Below are 20,399 nucleotides of genomic sequence, written 5' to 3'. Positions count from 1 at the left end.
GAATTACGGGACTTATATAATAATTCTTCTAAGATTATAGGGTTAACTTTCTGGGGCGGTATAACGACTTAGGCTTAGTAGCGGAGGCGTTTATTATTGGCGTCCTTAGGCCTTATTTTTAGTAGCCGGCTTAGGGCGTTAGGGAGCGTAGCTTTGCTACTAGGTCTATATATAATTATAAAGTTAAACTATAAAAGGAACTCTGCCTACTGGACTTGGCGCTAATTTAGCTACTTAGTAGTTATAAACGTCTATAGGTTCTTATAGTTAGTAATAATTTTAAACGGCTCCTTAGTCCCTTGCAGCTTAGGACGCTATTCCTTTAAAGCCTTAATAATAGCTAAGAGTTTTTTATTATAGATTTTGTAGTTATACTTTAGCGTAAAGTACTTTACGGAGAAGAATACGACCGGTCTTAATTTTCTGTTATTATTATACTGGGAAAGGACTCTGTCGGAAGCCTAATTTAATACATCTATCTCTACTACTGTTTTCTTTATATAGTTATAGTATGCTAGTACTAGTGCTAAAGTAAAGGCTCCCTTAAGGGCCTTAAACGATTTAGCTTATTCTAGTCCCTATAGCTATCCAATATCCTTCTTTAGGAGTTTTGTTATAGGTATAGCGATAGCAGAGTAGCTTTGGATAAATTGTTAGTAGAAGTTCGCAAAGCCGAGAAATTATTATAGTTCTTTAATTAATGTCGGGTCCTTCTATTTTTATAAGGCCTATACCTTCTTAGGGTCTATAGTTATGCTATTAGTTAAGATAATTAAGCCGAGGTATTTTGTTTTAGTAGAGTAAAACTTAGACTTATTAATATTAATCTAAAGTCTAGCATTACCAAGTCTTTGGATAACTTCATTTATATACTTAGTATGCTCGGCGCGTATTTTAGAAAAGATAAGGATGTTATTAAGGTAGACAGTGCAGTAGTTATTAAGGGCGTTATATAGAATATAGTTAATATAATTCTAAAATATAGCGGGTGCGTTATAGAGGCCAAATAGTATAACTAGTATTTTATAGAGTCCGAACCGGGTAATAAATGCTATAAGCTACTTATAGCCCTTTATAATCTAGATCCGGTTAAACGCAGTAATTATATTAAGTTTAGTAAAGTACTTAGCACTATAAAGTACGTTAAGTATCTTGCCGATTAGTAGTAGTGGGTACCAATTTTTAATAGTAACTGTGTTTAGGCCTTAGTAGTTATAGTAGATTTATATACTACCGCCGGGCTTAGCAGCGAGGAAAAGTAGTGCGGTAGCTAGTGAGGTTAATTTGCGGATAAAACCCTTATCTAGCATCTTATTAATCCACTTCTTTACACACCTAAGTTCAGCAGGTAAGAGTAGTCTATTTTTATAGTATAGGGCCTAGTTTCCGGGGATAATCTTAATTTTATGGTCCCATAGTTGGTAAGGGGGTAGCTTATCTGCGTTCTTAGGGAGGAAGTGCTTAATATATTTATAAAACTCCTTTAGTAGGCGTTATAGAATGTCTTCGCAGGTTAATCCTAGTTTGCTTTTTAGGAATTTTTTAACATTAATATTAACTATCTTCCAACGTAGAAGCTTGGGTTTAGTTTTTAGATTTATCTTAAGGAAGTTATAAAAATAGGGGGGGAGTACTTTACGGGCTTCCTTTATTATATAGTTGCCTTTTACTAGCCAGCGGAAAGACCTTTCTAATAGGTTTGGTACTTCTATTAGGCCTATAGGCAGCTCTTTAAGCAGCTATTAGTGCTTATCTTATTTAACTAGTTCTACTAGCTTCGCTATATAGATCCTTATTACCTTTATATCTTTTTATTTATAGAACTAGGTAAAATTAATAGTATAAGTATATTTAATATTATCTAGGTTAGGGCGTATCTAGTTCTCCGGTGCTACGGCTGGGCTAGTATAGCTTAGTCAGCCTAGGGGGGCGGAAACGAGGCGGCGGCCCTATATAGTACGCGCGGGAAACGGGTATAAGGTTAGGTATTATAGTGGCGCGGTTTCTCTTATTCGGGTCTTAGTAGTTCCATAGCCAGTCCTTATTATAACGCGAGCTGTAGTATGCGTATATAGCATATAGCTTAGTTCTAGGTATTAGGCTAGGCGGCTAGGGTTTAAATAGTACCTAAATTGGGGTTAGATTCTTAGTAGTGGCGGCATAAAGCGGACCTTCTTTCTAGGTCTCGGCAGGGCTGGCTAGCCCGTCGTTTTAGTCTTAAGTACTAAGGTAGTCCAGTCTTCCGCTATTTTATTTCTTTGCAGCTATATAGGCTCCCCTTTATTAGAAACGTCTTTTACTATTAGGGCTTTATATATAGTTCTAGGCACTAAGCTTAGTAGTGCTAAGTATCTATATAGGGCGTCCCTACTACCATTAGTTATCCCCTATAGGAGGTAGTGCCTAAAGCAGTAGTCTAAGTTAAAGCGGATCTTAAGTTTCCTAAAGCTAGGACGGGGCTTATATTTCTAAAGCTAAAGCATACCTAAGATAATTAGGGTAGTAAGCGAGAGTTTAGTAATAAAAAAGAGCATGGCTTTAGTATAAAGGCCAATTAATATTTAGGTGGTAAAGTAGTCTGTAATAAGCGAAGTTAGGATACTATCTGCGAGGCGTAGTGGCCTAGGTGCTAGCAGCTTCTTAGTTATAACGTTATACTTTCTTATAATAGACTCTATATTAATAAATGCCATTACAGTACTACCGGAGTCTATTAGGCTTACTATATTAATATAAACTTAGGGGTATAGGTTATATAATAAGGAGAGTTAGGTTTAAATAAGGATTAATTTCTTATTACTGTTTGCTAATCTAAGATTAAGTGGCAGCTTACTAATAAAAAAAACTAATTAATCTAGTAATAGGGACCTAATCTTCTTATCTTCCTCTTTATATAGTTTAGACCCTTAGACGCGACTTAGTCTAAGGGTTTGCCTTTTAATAACTAGGGTATAGGGCTATCTTAGCGGGGCGGTTTAGTGTCCGTCTGGCTAGTAGTGTCGGTATTAGTCTTAGTCAGAGTATAGGAAGACAATACCTCGCCGACGATATAGCTATGCTTATATTTACTAGCGCGGAGTCGCTAATACTAGGCGTTGTTAACGGGTTAAGCTCCTATATAGGGTATAGTTTGGAGTAACTAAGCCGTAGGGTTAAAGGGGGGGGTTATCCGCTGCGGCTATAATAGGCTCTATAGTTGCCGCGTCTATAATAAACTCTACGGTCGCCATGTCTGCGGTTATTAGTTTGCGTTATTTAGCGGGGTAGTATTAGGACTAGGTTTACTGTCTTAGTAAAGTTATAGGCGTCCTTCTAGTAGCTAGGTAGGCTATAGGTAAGGTATAGTCTATTATTAACGCGGCGCTTATATTCCGTATCTGAGATTCCATTAAGGTCTATAGGTTCTTTAGTTATTACTAGGGTTAGGGTTAATATAGGGGCAGAGGCTTAGGTAGGTAGGCGGTAGTTAGCGTTCTTCTTAAGGTTAGCTTAGTGTGCATAGTTCGCGAGGTTCTTAGTAAATATATCTATCTGCTTATTCTAACCTATATAGTTACTGTTATTGATTTTATAGGTAAGTCTAAGTACTAGCTCTTCTATCTTTAGAGAAATAAACTTTTAGAGTAGGTCTACCTTCTATTTATCTATTTTTTTGGCGCGGACTATTAGCTTATTAAGCTCTCCCTTCCAGGACTAGTAATTACGCTCGCCCTAGGGGAAATGGTTAAGCTTATTTTTTGCGACCTAGGTCGTATTAAGGACCTCGTAGTAGGTAGTAAGGTCTTTAAGCATATCTTCCTTAGTAGGCCATTTCCATGCAGATATATTGTTTGGGTTCTTATATATAAGCTCTAGGCCCTACTTAATAAACTTATAGGCCTTGTCCTTTAGTATATCCGAGATATAAAGGATCTGGGACTAAACTATATTAAAGTAGTCCCAGTCCCAGTTAAAGACTCCCTTAATCTTAATATGCCAGGTTTTAAAATTAGCTTATCATTCTAGCGGGGTGCCTTTTCCGCTAAATATTAGTAGGTCTTTAGATCTCCGTTTTTTCTGCTAGGTTACTACCGTTATTATAAGGGTTGATTATTTTAAAACGGCGATAGTCTCTGCCTGGGAGTTAATAGTTCCTATTTAAAAAGCGATAAGGGCACTAAGGTTTTCGTTAGCTTTTTTATTGGCGGTGTTTGTATTATATATATACTATAGTCCTATTTTAATATTATTAAGGAACTCGTTGGTATAGTTAATAAGGGTAAGGTAAGCTTTGCTAGGCTTAAAGGTTTTAGGGTATAGTAGGGAGCAGCGGATTGTCTATGTAATATTGGGGTATGTCTCTATAAAGAGGTCTATAAAAACGTCACAGGAGTTTTAGGTTTTGGCTATTTTAGCATCATTAGTGTCGCCTATATAGGCATTAGGTAAAAACTAAGGATCGTTTTAAGACTATGCTGGGGACGTATTAGTTTTAGCAGAGGCGCGTATAGGTCGCGATTGCTCTAGAGTAGAGGTTAATTGGCTAGGGTATAAGGAATTAGTGATCGCGATGGGGCGTAAATTAAAGATACTATAAACTGTTATAGTGCTGTAATAAAGTAGACTAAATAACTACATTGTGGTATAAAGAGGGGAAGAAGGTGGAAAGGGGGTATTGTATACAAATAGTAGGGCTGGCCGCTAAGTCACTAGTAGTGGGCTAGTTAACAGTAGGAAATAGTACGAGATAGTATGAAATAGTATGCGTTAGGTTAGTGCCGTGACAGTAGAAATAGAAACAGGGATACTATAGGGTTTGCCTATATCCCCTATTTTATTTCTATTATATATACATAATATCTGCAGCCTATAGATAGAAGGAGCCTATTCCCTTAGCTATATGGACGATTTTGTAATTACGGTTAACGTGATTTATAAGCCAGTGGCCTATATAAGTAAGTGGCCCACCCCACCTAATACGCGACGCGTTATTTAACAACCACCTAAATGGCACTACAATAGCAAGAGGCCCTTTTTCGAGAGGGTTGACCTAGGTGTTTAAGCCTATAAGCTAGGCTAAATTATATCCTTACGAGGTGTCGAGAGGGCATATAATAGAAGGGGGTAGTAGAGGGGGCAGCGGTAGTGGCGGAGTGACCGTAATAGGTAGTGCGCAAGTATAGTATGTGTAAATTAGCAGAATATATAGCACGTACGTGCCCTAGACGGTAGGCAACTAGCGTGTAGATAGCTACACTAAATACAGTTATTTATGGTTAAATAATTGTCCTGTTTTGCGATCGCGTGTTTAGTAGGGTAGGCTACTTGCTTATGTGGGCTACTAGCTTATAGATTACGTTACTTTGAACTCAGCTAAATCTAATTGTAAAAAGCTAGAGGGAATAGCGCTAGAGCTAATGTCTAGAGCTAAAGAAGCTGCTATTAGTTTTAATATTAGTAAAATAGAGCTTATACACTTCTATAGTAAGCGTACTACTATAGAAGAAGGGCTAAAGCTAGGAGATATAGAAATATCCCCTAAACCCCTAGTTAGGTGGCTAGGGGTATTTCTAAACTCTAAGCTTACTTTTAAACAATATATAAAAATAAAAATCTCTAAAGCAAAAACAGCCTTTTATTTAATTAGAAGACTAGGTAATATATAAAGAGGTCTATCTCTATAAGCTCTACGACAGCTCTATATAGCTTGCGTTACTACTATAGCAGACTATAGAATATAATGCTAGTAGAAAAGCAAATCTAGAAACTACCTACTAGCTAGGTACTAATCTCTATAAAATAAGGCCCTAAAACTAGTCTTAGGAGCGTTTAAAGGACCTCCTACGCAAGCTATAGAAATTGAGGCCTTTATCCCTCCTCCTAGAATTAGATTTAAAAAGCTTTGCAATAGCTATATATTAAGAATCCTAAAATTTAAAGAAAACCACATAATTAAGAAGGCCTATATAAAAGAGATTAATAAGGATAGGGAGGAACTAGTAACTAGTTCTAGTTCTAGTCCTAGCCCTAGAAACTCTACTATAAGACACCTTCTATAGCCAAAAACTTAACTACTATCTCTAGCTTCTAGAGTCNAGNAACTAATTNAAAATTGGAAAATAGAGAGAATCTCTNTAGATTGGCAAAAACCGTNGTCTCCCCCTATTTCTGCATTCTTTTCTATCTCTAGGGGTAGTAAAGAAGAAGCTGTATAAGAACATTTAAGACTAGTAGAAAATCTATAAGAATTCCTAGAATGGGACCTAGTAGATATATACTATATAGACGGCTCTAAAGATAGTAAATTAAGTGTAGCGGCCGTATGTAAAATAGGGGAGAGAAATAGGATTAAATACGCAATAAATTGGAATTTAGGGCCTTATATGGAAATTATAGACGCAGAACTTTATGCAGTCTATAGGGCCCTAGAATATCTAAAACAATAAAGACTAGAAGAGAAACAAGTTTATATCTTTATAGATAGCTAAGCAGCTATTAAAAGATTACAGCTTAATTCTCTTATAGGGGGACAAGAACTAGTCTTTAAAATTACGCAAAGCTGCTCTTATCTAGCTAGTAAGAATATCTCTATTAACTTTTATTGGGTTCCTAGCCACCTAGAAATCTANNNAAANNAAATANCANATAAGCTAGCTAAAAAGGGCCTCTCTAAAAGAAAAATATAATCTTCTTATACATCCCTAGCCTATATAGGGAGAGCAGCAAGAGAAAAAATACTAGAATAGTGGAAAAGCAACTAGCAACAGAAAAAAAATAAAGGAAAATACTATACTAGGATCTCTAGAAGAAACTACTCTTTATCTCTTAAANCCCNTAAGGATAAATATCNTAAAAGGTTANAATNAGCTTTNTNNNAACTAAAACTANNAAAAGGCTTCTTTAAATCCTTCTCTAAGACAATAGGGAAGGATAAAGAAGGTAGATGCTTTAAGGACTATAGAGCTATATAGACTCCTAAGCACCTATTACTAAAATGCAGACTATATAGGGGAGAGAGAAAAGAAATGTAAAGACAACTAAGCTCTTCTCTCTCCCTAGAGAAGCTCTTTTGTACAGAGAAAGGAAAAAGGGCGCTCTTCCTATTTCTAAGTAAAACAGAAATAGCTACTAGAAAGTGGCTAATAGAAGTAAAAGCTTTAGAAGGAGGTAACTTCTACTAAACTTTTAGTAAATAGATAGTAGTAAGTAAAAGGATAGAAATAAACTATAAAATGTATAGGGGCAGGTATTAGGATTTATTTACCATTTCTTTTACTATTTTTCTACTGTTTTAATACTACCTAATAGTTATCGTAACCTAGTATTTTACTAGGGAGCGGTAAACCTCTAGTCTAGAGGTTTATAAACTACTAGGATATAGCTACTAGTATATATTAAGCTGCCTAGAAAGGATTTATATATATAGAACTATAGCGCCATAGCCCAGAGGCTGCATACGTAGTATTGTACGTAGTATAATACAATAGATATAAAATTTTAAAATTTAAAATTTAAAAAATTTAAAAAATAAAAGTAATAGTACCGTTAGAGGTATATTATACAAAGGCGCGCGGCATTAAATTTGACCTATATTTAAGCGAGCCTCACCAAAGTAGAAATGCGCATCACGAAAAACACCTTAAATCGCGATTCAACCCCACCAAAATCTAAGTACTACCCGTGAAAATTATTTCTACCTTTGTGTTCTATAATAAGGGTATTAATAGCTGCCATTCTGGCAACGAGAGCCCTAATCTTTGCCTATGGGAGGTCATCCCACGCACCTCTCCACGCTCTATCCGTCCATTCTAGAGTATAAGGGGCACCCCATTGCTGAGTTATTTGAATCCTCATAGGCATCCAAGCTCCCTCAATAGCGTTTATATTAGGGGAGTTGCCTATATACTCTAATAACGGGATACCTTCTTTCTTAAGGAGGCGTAAAGTCCACTTACTAGAGTATAAGGGAGCGTTATCTTACTAAAAGACGTAGCTAGGTTAATTACACTTAAATATATCCAGATTATGCCGTTATAACATAATCTCTTTATAAAAAGGAATTAAGTATGGTATAATCACCTCGTATAAGTAGCGTATATTGTCTACGCCTCCTCTACTGATGATTCTTCCAATATATCTCCCAACTGGCCCTTTTTAACGGAAATCTCTGCCCTTTAGCTGTCCACTTAGCCTCCTTATCCTTCTCTTATTGTGCAAACTCTACCTAACATTTAACTTCTAGCTCCTCCGTATTAAGTGTCTCAATCGCATCTTTATAGGTCTGCTTTTAGTTAGCAGTTTTGGGGTAATATATATAATAAGGGCCTTTTTAATCGTACGTAAAGCATCCCCAAAACATTACTTCTAAGTAGTTATTATACTGGCGTTTAATGCAATCAGGATGATAGCGTTTATTAGGAAATCGTGATATATTCTAGTATCCTTACTTTACGAAGACAATAATAGAAGCTTCGTCCAAGAAGATAACCATTCTCTACTCTACTAGACCCCAATCCTTTCGCGAGAGTGCTACCTTATATCTTTATACCTCCTAAATGTCCGTAAGACCTAACTTCTTTATGCTTTTAGCTCTGCGAAGGCCTCTTTCGCGGAGCTTCTTCTCAATCATACGGCGGTGGTAGTCGAAGAATCTATCCTCCTTTACGACGACGTGCCAAAGCTTCTTCCGTTGTTTCTTATTTAACGTATAACTTTCAACTAAGTTGGTAATCTCTTAAACTAAGGTTTGAGGCTTCGCACCTAATCCAGGCTTCCTAGCAACTTGCTCTTTAATCGTAGGGGTAGGGAGACCAGCTTCTTCACACTCTACCAGGAAGGCACCAACGCGCGCTCTAATCTTTTTAGCTGTGTTTATATTAATTCCAGCTCGTCGAGCAGCCTCTGCAGAATGCACGTATTGTAGGTGGGTCAAATATTCAATCTTCTGGCCTTCCGTAGGTGGTGGAGCCATAAGTTCCGTCTCAGTAATTATCTTGGTGGGGTTTGCTAAGAAAAAATTTCGCTAATAAAATACCTCGGCAAAATATGGGTCAAATTCAATGCCGCGCGCCTTCGTATAGGGAGATGTTCTATAAGCTTAATAGGGGTAGTTCTTAGTTTAAGGGATAGAAAATAGAGAGGAAGAGGCTACAGCTATATAACGACGTATAGTACTAAATTATTATATATAAGGCTATATAATTCGTTAATATCCCGGGATTTAAAGAGTAGTTATATAGGTTTTTGAATTAAATTCAAGGCGTTATGGTGGAATAACTGTACGAAGACGCTGGTGGGTGGCCGGATGACTGGGGTAGCTGGATGACTGGGGTGGCCGGATGAATGGTGAAACACGTTATGTGAGTACATTTTTATTCGTAACGACTAAAGAAATGTCTCTTCCCTCACCACCTTTTCGTGACTCTAGCTACTTCGCGGCCTTAACTGCGACAACCTCATCTTCCTTCCCCAGAATATCCGGCAGCGGCCCTACAGGCGTGATACCAAGCGGGTTAATCTGCCCGTGGCTCTTCGTATAATGCTTCTTGATATGCTCCCACTGCGTAGTCTCCTTGAACGCTGGTATATCCCAATATAAGTGCCGCAGCCATTTGTGCAGTGCTGGGTACCCCGAGCGGATGTCGCGGATGTTGCACTTGAAGTGCTGGACGTAGACGGGGTCGAATCGTGCGATGGTCGTGTAGAGGCGCACATCGGCTTCGGTGATGGTAGGCGACGAGAGTAGGTAAGGCGTTGACGAGGTGACAAGGGCGTTCTCAATGCGGTCGAGAGATTTGAAGAGCTGGTGCACGGCTTTTTCGTAGGCTTCTTGCGTCCTGCAGAGTTAGGGAGCGGTTAGTTTAGTTGCGGGTAAGAGTGGAGGGCGGGGGCCGGATGGCCGGGGGGGGGGGACGTACGTTGCAAAACCAGATTTATAGACGCCGTTATTGATGTCATTATAGACCCACTCATTCAGCTCGTCGATATCTTTCTCGAGCTTCTTGGGAAGTAGGTCAACGCTTTTGTAGGGTTCCTCGAGCAGGTCATCGAATTCGTGGTAGAGCATCCGGATGATTTCACTACTTTCATTGTTCACAATTCGATTCGTTCTCTTATCATAGAGAGTTGGGACAGTAAAACGGCCAGTGAAGTCTGGATTCTGCTCAAAGTAAATGTCGCGAAGATGCGTGAAGTTTTGGTGAACCGGATCCGGCGTGACACTTTCGCCCGGAATGTGCTCGTCAGGGGTTGCGAAACGCCAGCCTAATGTTATTCCAGTCAATTTTGGCATCTTGGAGAAGGCATTGAATAGAGGAGGTAAACCAGACCTTTATCCTCCATATGCCAATGCACTGCAGTGAAGGGGACAATGTCCTCAAGACCCTTCAACTTCCTTACAATGAGTGTGCGATGTGCTGAAACCGTCAGGAACTAAATTAATGGTATATCAGGTAGCGGAGATAAATACCCCATGGACATGCGTAAGAAACATAGAGGTGGTATCGGTCTTTTTCGGCTGGGAACTCTGCTCCTGGCTCTTTCGAAATGAAACTTCTGAAGACGGACTGCTGGCGCTTGAACTCGCCAGTTTTATCTTTAGGATCTACCCAATGGAGAATACTTTTCTTGTCCTAAATACAAAATGCTCAATTAACCATCTGAACTGATATACTGGACCAGAAAAACAAACCATGCTCGCAGTGAAAGCTCTAGGAATTGTAGTGGGGATAAACAGATGATTGCCAACCAGTCGGACACGTGAAAGAATGGAGTTCATATACTACCAATTTGCTAGAGAGAACAGGAGAGCAGTAAGAGAGATGATGAGGATTGGAGCCCTTGAGAAAGTTGAAATGGAAGAAGGAAAAGGTCATTACTTATGTGACGGAGCTCCAAGCACCTCGGATTCAGCGGGGCGCGTTCCGCGATGCAGTTTTATCTCAGTAAGCGACTCTGACGGCAAGGGCAAACTAAAGGCGCACTCACTAATACTAAAGTATTACTAGTCTCCATCCCAAAAACGCCACTTTCTTTTAACCAATCAGGATCTACCAACCTTAAGTATTTTTTACATCGGTCCTGGCGACCCCTTTTCCTTCTCCTTAGCTTAGAATTTTCGTAATACAGCATTCGTTCAAGCTTTGACTTAGAGGTATTTGTTCGAGCCGTAACAGACACTAAATTAAACTGGAATGCGTATATTACGCAGGCGACTTACAGGGGAGCAGCGGCATTTGCAGCGGTATTACGAATCGCAGTCTCGACCTAAGGACCCTTATTTAGACGCACACGACTACTATACATAGTAGTAGTAAGGCCAACAATACTATACGGCGCCTAGATCTGGAGTATAGGACTAAACGGCAAACTAATAGTAAAAGGTTCCCTAGCGCTATTAGAGAAGCTATAAAACTAATACTTACGTAGGATTATAAGGGCCTATAAAAGGACATTATCTACTATACTAGAACGCGAAGTAGTAGAACTACTACTAGATATATAAATAGAGGCAATTGCTATATAGAGAGTAACTATGGTATAAGGCCACCTAGTTGTTGTAGCAATTTAGTTAATTAAGGTACTAGTACGGTAATATAACGCGCATACGCCTATATAATTAGTAGTTTATAGACTAAGATATTAAGATAAAAAGTAGAAGAAGGTAGAAAAAAGGATATATCTATATATATAGAGCTAAGCCCTTAGCTAAACCCCTAACGCGAGGTGTTGATTGGGTATGGGCGTGCGATAGTTGCGCGCGGACATACATGACGTTCTAACGTGAAGAGGAAGGATCTAAGCCTGTTTAGGTGGGGGATGTATGACTAGGGGCTTACAGTTCGCGGGGGTTACAGAAAAGTTAAACGGGGTCACCAATGGGGGTCGGCGAAAGCTAAATGGGGTCACCGATGGAGCGCCGGAAAAGGTCGGCGGTACTACACTTTTAGCCATATAGAACGCGCATTAGTAGCTATAATTTACCTTAGCGACCGTATGCACTAAATATATAGTGTATATACTAAGTATATGCATATATATAACTATAAAATACATATATTAAACGGCTTATTAGTGGACGTATATATTAAGTATATGCTTAGCATATATAGATAATATAGTATACCCTACCTTTTTAGAATAGTAAGTCTATATATTATATATGCTAAGTTTATATATATACCTATAAGAATATATTATAGTAGTTAAATAGCTTTTTAGGAAGTATATATAATATATTAGTGGTGTATATACTTAGTATATGTGTTAGCGACTTAGTTAATTCAAGGCACGAGCACGGTAAGAGGGACGCGCAAGCCTATACAAATGGTAGTCTATAAATAAGGATTTAAAGCTAGAGAAAGAAGAGGAGACGGAGGGTGGCGCCGCTTAATGTTATATACAATCCGTTAGTTATATAATAGCAACTATTTAAAACTGTGTAAAACTGTCTATAACTATCTACAACTATCTATAACTATCTGCAACTGTCCGCTATAATCCACTATTATCTACTAGCCGCAATCCACCAGTTTCTACTAGTGCCGTAATATTACCCCCCCCCTCTAAAAAAGCCTACCCTCAGGCTTTATACGTCCATATTATATCTATAAAGTATTCTTATCTTTATACTTAATAGGCAGCTTATTATCTTTACTATTCTAGTATTTTATCTACTCGTTAAGGTACTTTAGGGGTCTGGGTTTATTAGGGTAACAACTATAGAATTTTTAAAGCTTATGGAGACTACCTATAAAGTTCTATATAGGGTACTAAGTAGGGTTTAGGTCGTACCCTTTCTAACTAATATAATATTTTAATATTCCCCTTATAAGCTTACAGGCTAGTATTTCTTTAATTTCCTATTTATTGTCGCCATTAATTTAAATCGGTAGGGGAGGTTTATTCTTTTATTTAGGTAATAGGTTATTTATAGCTTTCTATAGTTTATCTAGAGAGAAAATAGGGTAAACTTTAATTAAATTTAGAAGCTTTACTTTATACGCGTTGCCTATCTTTTTAAGAACCTTATATAGTCCTACTATCTAATAGTCTAGCTTACGGCTAGGTCGTTCTATTTTTTAGTTCTTTATTATAACCTAGACTATATCTTCTACGGCAAAGTTAGGCTCTCGCCTATGCTTATTCGCCTATTATTATATTAACTTTTAGGCCTTTTCTAGATTTATACGGGCTACCGTCTAGGCTTCTTCTAAGCGCTTAGTGTACTGCTGTGCTTCCTTATAAGATAGTTTTTTGTGTACGGTCTGGGGTCCTTTTAGTCTTTCCTAGTTAAAGCTTATATAGGGTAAGTAACCTATTTCCAGTTAAATAGGGGCAAATCCTGTGGAGTTGTGGGGTAGGTTTGCTTGGGTATAGTTTATTAGGGGTAGTAGTTTAGCCTAGTTATCTTAAAAGTAGTTAATAAAGGGCCGAAGTCTCTAATCTAAGTATTGATTTATAATTTCCGTCTAACTATCTATCTAGGGGTAATATATGGTAGAAAGCTTTAGCTTAATACCTAAAATCTAGGTAAACTTATTCCAGAATGCTAATATAAATTGCGGTTTGTAATCGGATATAATAGTATCTAGTAGTCCGTAGATTTAGTAAATGTAGTAGATATATAGTTGGGCCGCTTCTTTAGTATTAATATTTTTATAATATAGGATTAAGGCGCTTGCTAAAGTAGTTAACTAAAATTATAACTATATCGTATCTGTTATGGTTTGTAGATAGCTTATAAAAGTCTATAAAGATATATTACTAAGGGCGTTCTAGTATTAGAAGTAGTTTTAATAGTCCTAGGGTCTTATTTTATATGATTATAAATCTACGGCAGCTATTGCAGTTCCGTATATAGCGGTTAATATCTATAACTATTCTAGGCTAGTAGTAGCGGTTACTAATAATCTTACGGGACTTATTTTTTCTAAGGTAAGCTATAAAGACCTAGATATAAGCTTTAGCAATAAGCTAGGTCCGTAAGTTTTATTTCTTAGCTACTACTAGCCGTTCCTAGTGCTTAAGTAGTCTATTTTTAAGGGACTATAAGCTAGTAACGTTCTTTGCCTTTTTACGGTACTTCTATAGAGAGGGGGTTATTTAGTTAGCCTATAGTAGTTTATTAATAAGGTTAAGTTTAGAGGAGTTAATAGGATATATCTTGGCGCTTAAAAAGTCTATGCTTAGTTCTGCCCATATTTAGGGGTTAAGGTATTCTAGTTATAGTAGCGTCTAGGTCTATAATAAGATCTTTACAGCCGTTTAGTTATCTAGGTCTTACTTACGCCTTATAAGAGCGTTTATACGGTTTATAGCGCCTAGTTTATATATAATTAAGAAGTTAAACTAAGATAGGGTATCCGCCTAGTGTGCCTGCCGGGCTATAAGGGCCTTATAATCTAAAACTACCTTAATTAGATTAGGGGTCCTGTTACGGACGCTTTAAGTACAATATTACGACTATTTAGAGAGGAGTTAGAAGAAGCTAGTTGGTTAATATAGGTATGGTTTAGAATGGATCCGGTAGAACTATATAACGAGGAATAGTAACTAAGTCACGTAATGTAATCTATATAATCTGTACGATCTATATAATCTGTAATAGAGCAGATAGAGCACGCGTACCTCACGTATAAAGAGGGTTTCCTAGGAGTACGGTTATGTATTTAAAGGACCACAGTCCCTACTCTAGATAGTTCTCTCCTTATAGTAATTCTTAGAATACAATTAGAGTTAATCTATTAGGTAACCACTCTACTAGTTATTATTACGTTGTTAACTTACTTATAATACCTATACACCTAGCCCAATAACGAGCCCACCGTAGTTCTTACTATAAGGTTCCGTTACACAATTACTACCTAGTTATGGTTTTAATAAGTTAAACAATATGCCACCAAAAGCAGCCACTATAACGCCATTAACGGCGGCAACTACTTTAAGGTCAGGAGGCGACACTAGTATAGCAAATACTAACTCGTAACAACCTATAACGGTTAAATAACTATAAGAAATAGTTAACTAGTTAATAGAGAATAATATAACGCTTAAATAAAGGATTAATGGGATAGGAGCAGTAAAGGTTAAGTTACTATTAATTAAAAGATTCTTAGGGGAGAGATTAAAGCTTAAAGGATTCCTTACGCAAATGCACTTTAAGGTTATATAGGAAGGAGCAAAGCCGGCAATACCTATAGATTGAATAGCTTATGCGGGATTATTCCTATTAGGAAGAGCACTTAAATAGTTTAAGCCTTACCTTATAGAAATATAGGTAAATGGAATAACAACTACTAACTAAGAGGTGCGGTTCATATTCTTAAGTTAGGAGGAATTTATAGAGCAACTTATACAAATATTCAGAGATCTGGAGGCAGTAACTATAGCGGAAAGAAAACTCTAAAACATTATATAGCGAACCTTAGTAATTAAGTACATAATATAGTTCTAAACGCTAGCTATATAAGTTAAGTAGAATAATAAGGCGTTTATGGCACAGTATAAATAGGGACTTAAGGCTAAAGTCCAGGACGTAATTATTCTAATAAAAGATACGAACACCCTAAGGGAGTTAATAAATTAAGCAATAAAGATTAATAATAGGATTTACTAAAGGGAATAGACTAAGAAAGGTTAGAATAGAGTTCTACAGTTATATAAGGCGCAGAGTACGTAATAACTAAAGCTAAGTTAGAAACTATAGTATAGCGTAGACCTAATAGACCTAAGTAGCACTAAAGAAACCTATAAGAGATGGAGTAAGAAATTATAAAAACCTAGAGGTTAAGGATCTAGTAATTATAGGACTAAGGAGTAAAGGCTAAACCAGGGATTTTAGTAGCAGAAGACGTTTAGGCGGACTCTATAGTAAAGTTAATAGTTTAAAGACGGAGCTTATATAAATTGCGGAAAATAAGGTTACTCTATAAGGGATTATAAAGATAGTTAGAGTTACTATATAATAAAGGGAACCTAATTAGTAGAAGACATATATGTATAAAGGAATAATAGTATACTATAAGGAACAAAAGAATATTTAATTAAAAGTTTTGCGTTTTGTTATAATAACGCATGCTAAATTTATAAAAACGCTAAGTATAGCGTAAGCTATTAGCTATAAGAGCTAGAGTTAAAAGGACTTAGAGGAACTAGAGAGTTAAATAAAGAATAAAATTAACTCTATAAGCTAGATTAAGATATTATAGTAATATACGGACAATAATTAGTAATAATAATAATGGAATTAGAGTATTTATTAATTAATAGCAATAAGGACAATAAAGGAATTAACTAGGGGTATCTAAACCTTAATAACGCAATTATAGAAGTAGAGACTAAGACCGCTATAGAGCAAGGTTTAGTAACGGGCATTATAATACCGTTAAATACAGCATCTATTACTTTATAAGACGGAAGGAGTAGTATCTAAAAGAGATTAAGCAAGCAGACAACTGCTAGTGCTAGCTTACTACTTAATAAAGGCAAAAGGCCAAAGGCTTAAGATTTTTAAAACAAGATAAGAGAGATCCAAGATTCTAAAGATAGGATAAGAATAGCTTAAGGACCTATAATAGACAACAACCGATAAAGCAGAGCAGTAGCTTAGTTTAAAGATATATAAACAAGCTTGGGATAGAGATTCCTAGAGACATAAGATTCTTAAGACGAAATAAGTAAGATTTAAGACTCTTAAGACGAGATAAGAATACTATAGACGCCTAGTTAGATTAAGGCGGGAGTAAAGCTTAAGATAAAAGCGAGCTTAGGATTAAAGAATCTAAGGGACTAAGAATTTAGAGTATAAATAAGGACACCTATAAATAAGAAGCGCGAAGCTTTATTATAGATTAGAGAATCTATAATATAAACAGCAGTTAGACTAGGAGATAAATATATAGACTTAGAGGATTTATTAAGTAAACTAGGGGTTTAGCTTAAAGATCGAAAGTTTAATACCAAGATTAAGAAGCAGGAAGACTTTGAGGATCTACTTATAAGACGTGAAAAAAAAGAAACTATAGCAGAATTTAGAGCAAGAATTGCTATATAGTAAGAATAGAAACTAGATAAGAGATCTAGTATATTAGGACGTATAAGGGACAGAGTACCCGTACGGAAGGTTACTAATAGGCCTAAGACAGGCACACTAAGAGCTAAATGGCTTACTAAACTAAAATAAGAAGAGGATCTAGGGATTTTAACTAGGTTTAAGGAATAACATATAAAAAGCTATTACGACGCAGTAATGGGAAGATACTTCCTTATAGACGAGTCGTACACACTTAAAGGGCTGTACTAAAAGTAGTATAGATAACGACATAACGATAAGTGGGAAGATTTCTATATATAGTTGGATAAAAAAGTTGTCTAGGACCACCCGATCACGGAAAAGGCTATAACTTATATTAAAGGAGCCTTAATTATAACGTTAAAAGATCTAAAGGAGCAATTAGAGGACTAGAGAAGTAAAAGGTAAATCTTAGTACCTGCAAACGAAGTTGCAACACTTAGATTAATATAAGAAAGGTTTAAACTTAAGGATAAAGACAAGCTAAGAGTTAACCTAAGACACTAAGCACATTACACGTTAGCATAGATCGTATATATAGATAATGCGTGTAATATGCATAGAGCACTAAAAGATAAGAATTGGAAATATCTAGTAAGGATATAGTAGTTAGCAGATAAGGCGAAATACTAAAACGCTAAGTATATGCATAGTTAGCACCTAGTAGAAGTTTAAGAATAAGGGGACTTAATACTTTAACTAGAAAGATTCCTTATAGAAGAATACCTAGACGGATAATAGTGGTATAAATGTCCTAAGAATACGTATCTATAGCATATTAAAGATAAAAAGCGAACTAAGTATTGGCCTAAGTTAGACTAAGTATAAATAGGATCTAGTGGCTAGTAGTTAGGAAAAGTAGAGGCCTATAAAACCAGAGGGAACTAGTAGTAAAGCCTTAAACCCTTAAAGGAATTTAAGGAAAATACCTAAATTTACGAGTTAAATGGCAAGATTAACAGTTTGAGGTATTAATAGATAGTAAAGCAATAAGGAACTATATCTTACTAGTAGCAGTTAAAAGAATAGGGTTACCGCATAGGAAAAAGGAATGTCCTTATTTATTAGTAATAATTTTAGGAGATCTAATAGCCTATGGAGGAGGTATTATTAATCTTAAAACAGGACCTATTTAGTTAACTATTAAAGGGAGATAAATTGAGATGTCTTTTAATATATTACTATTAGGGAATAATAAGGTAGTATTAGGAATGCCTTAGTTATAGGAATATAATTTAAAGATTAATTGGGTTATAGGTTAGGTCAATATTAAGGATACTTAACGCCGTAAGATGTAATAATAAGCCAAAATAGTATGGTACTAAGTAGGAGCGACCTACGAGAAAATAGAAAAAGGGCTAAGCTATGTACTAAAGAGATACCACAAGTATAGCAAGAAACTATAGTTATTAGAAAGTAAAAAGCTATTAGAGTATACAGTATAGGACTATAGGATAGAATTAGAACTAGAAATAAGTCTAAGGTTCTTTCCAATCTATAAGCTTATTAAAGAAGAAGGTAGAGCATTAAAAGAGTTTATCTAAGAGAACTTATAAAAGGGATATATTAGACTATTGTAATTATTAGCGGGTTATCTAATACTGTTTGTACTAAAGCAGAATAATAAATTAAGGCTGTATATTAACTATAGATAGTTAAATAGCATTACTAGAAAGGATAGGTATCCTTTACCCTTAATTAGCAAAATCTAAGATAGGATAGGTAATGCGTAAATCTTTATAAAGATAGATCTAAGATAGGCGTACCATTAGATTAGAATTAAGGAAGGTAATAAATAGAAGGCAGCCTTTAGGTTAAAGAAAGGACTATATAAACCATTAGTTATACAATTTAGGCTTATAAACGTACTAGTAATATTCTAGAAGTGAATTAATAATATATTAGGAGAACACTTAGATAAATTTGTTATAGTATATCTTAACGATATTATTATCTATTTAATAACTAAGGAAGAATATAGAGAGTACGTTAAATGGGTTTTAAAGAGACTATAAGAAGAATAGATGCTAGTAGCAATTAAGAAATGCAAGTTCTTTACTAGGAAGACTAATTTCATTAGATTTATTATTAAACTAGGCTAACTTAGTATAGATCTAAAGAAGATTGAGGCTATAGTAAATTAGTAAGAACTAGAGAACGTTACGCAGTTAAGATTGTTTTTAGGGTTTTGCAATTACTATAGAAGGTTTATAGCGCAATAGTTAAAGGATATTAAGCTATTTATACGGTTAATAAAGAAAGAAAAACTATAGGTATAGGGAGAAGAGTAATAAGAACTGTTTAAGAAAGTTAAAAGGTTATTTACCTAGGAACTAGTTCTTAAAATCTATTAACTAGGTCTAAAGACGGTTATAAAAATAGATGTATTAGACTTTGCACTAGGGGTATACTTTATATAGAAATATTTAGATAGATGGCACCTAGTAGCATACTATAGTTAAAAAATAACACTACTAGAGTTAAACTATAATATCTATAACAAGGAGTTATTAGGGATAGTTATAGCATTAAAGAAATAGAGGGCATTCTTATAAGGCATAGAAAAACTATTTATAGTTAAGATAGATTATAAGAACCTAACAGGATTCCTAATAATAAAGGAACTTAATTAAAGATAGGTTAAATAGGTAGAGATACTTATAGAATACTATTTCGAGATTTAGTATACTAAGGGTATAAATAACACGCGGGCTGATACGTTAAGTTAAAAGGCTAAACTATAAAATAATAAAAAGCTATTAAGGGCTTTACTGCGAAGAGATATAGATAGGTTAATTAGATACAATTATCTAAAAATTATAGTAACTTAAGAAAATAAGTTAGAGAAAGTTTATAAGTTACTAAAAAGCTTTTAGGTATAAAGAATTCTAGAAGTATAGCTAGAAGACCTATAAACGGATATATATAAAAACTAAGAAGTAAAGTATATCCTAAAAAGTATAGCAGAGCACTTTATAGAAGATTTCTATAAGGGATTAACTTAAGGACATAATAAAGCCACGGGATTAGTGTTAAGACTCTAAGAGGAGTATATTATTAACGGAATCTAAAAAATAGCTAGGAAGGTTACTAGAGAGTATCTAGATTATTAGAGAAATAAACTAATAAGGCATAAGCTATATAGAGGGCTATAACCTATTAAAATACCAGAGAGACTATAGGAGGTCATATTATAGGACTTTATTATTAAGTTGCTAAAGTTAAGAGATTCTATTACCGGATAAGATTATAACGTAATCTTAGTAATAGTAAATAAGCTTATAAAGTAGGGATACTTTATAGCGTATATAGAAGAAATCTTAGCGAAAGATGTCGCTAAAATCTATAT

At 35.6% G+C, this 20,399-nt stretch overlaps 2 protein-coding genes across 2 annotated transcripts; both read right to left on the bottom strand.

The window, feature by feature from the left end:
• Positions 1 to 7,740: 7,740 nt before the first annotated feature.
• Positions 7,741 to 7,956, bottom strand: K441DRAFT_568282 (uncharacterized protein; the record flags this gene model as incomplete). Its single annotated transcript, XM_067643823.1, has 1 exon — positions 7,741 to 7,956. A coding segment is annotated over one exon (216 nt), but the record flags the coding sequence as incomplete, so codon positions are not given.
• Positions 7,957 to 9,124: 1,168 nt separating this feature from the next.
• Positions 9,125 to 10,903, bottom strand: K441DRAFT_613750 (uncharacterized protein). Its single transcript, XM_067645651.1, has 5 exons — positions 10,670 to 10,903; positions 10,448 to 10,610; positions 10,308 to 10,394; positions 9,897 to 10,242; positions 9,125 to 9,815 (listed from the first exon to the last, which is right to left on the bottom strand). Exons 1-5 carry the CDS (start codon positions 10,754 to 10,756, stop codon positions 9,407 to 9,409), a joined length of 1,092 nt encoding a protein of 363 aa, XP_067502519.1. The 5' UTR covers positions 10,757 to 10,903; the 3' UTR covers positions 9,125 to 9,406.
• Positions 10,904 to 20,399: the final 9,496 nt, after the last annotated feature.

The sequence above is a fragment of the Cenococcum geophilum genome, assembly GCF_001692895.1.
Source record: "Cenococcum geophilum 1.58 unplaced genomic scaffold K441scaffold_29, whole genome shotgun sequence".
Taxonomy (NCBI): domain Eukaryota; kingdom Fungi; phylum Ascomycota; class Dothideomycetes; order Gloniales; family Gloniaceae; genus Cenococcum; species Cenococcum geophilum.
The sequence above is the reverse complement of the archived record's forward strand: the minus strand, read 5'-3'. Positions and strand labels throughout refer to the sequence as shown.

Excerpts from the sequence above, each read along its gene's own strand:
- K441DRAFT_613750 (XM_067645651.1), bottom strand. The coding sequence starts at position 10,756 with ATGAACTCCATTCTTTCACGTGTCCGACTGGTTGGCAATCATCTGTTT. Across the intron at positions 10,611-10,669 it reads GAGCTTTCACTGCGAGCATG|GACAAGAAAAGTATTCTCCA; the intron begins GTTTGTTTTTCT and ends TTTTGTATTTAG. Across the intron at positions 10,395-10,447 it reads TTCTTACGCATGTCCATGGG|CACATCGCACACTCATTGTA; the intron begins GTATTTATCTCC and ends TGACGGTTTCAG.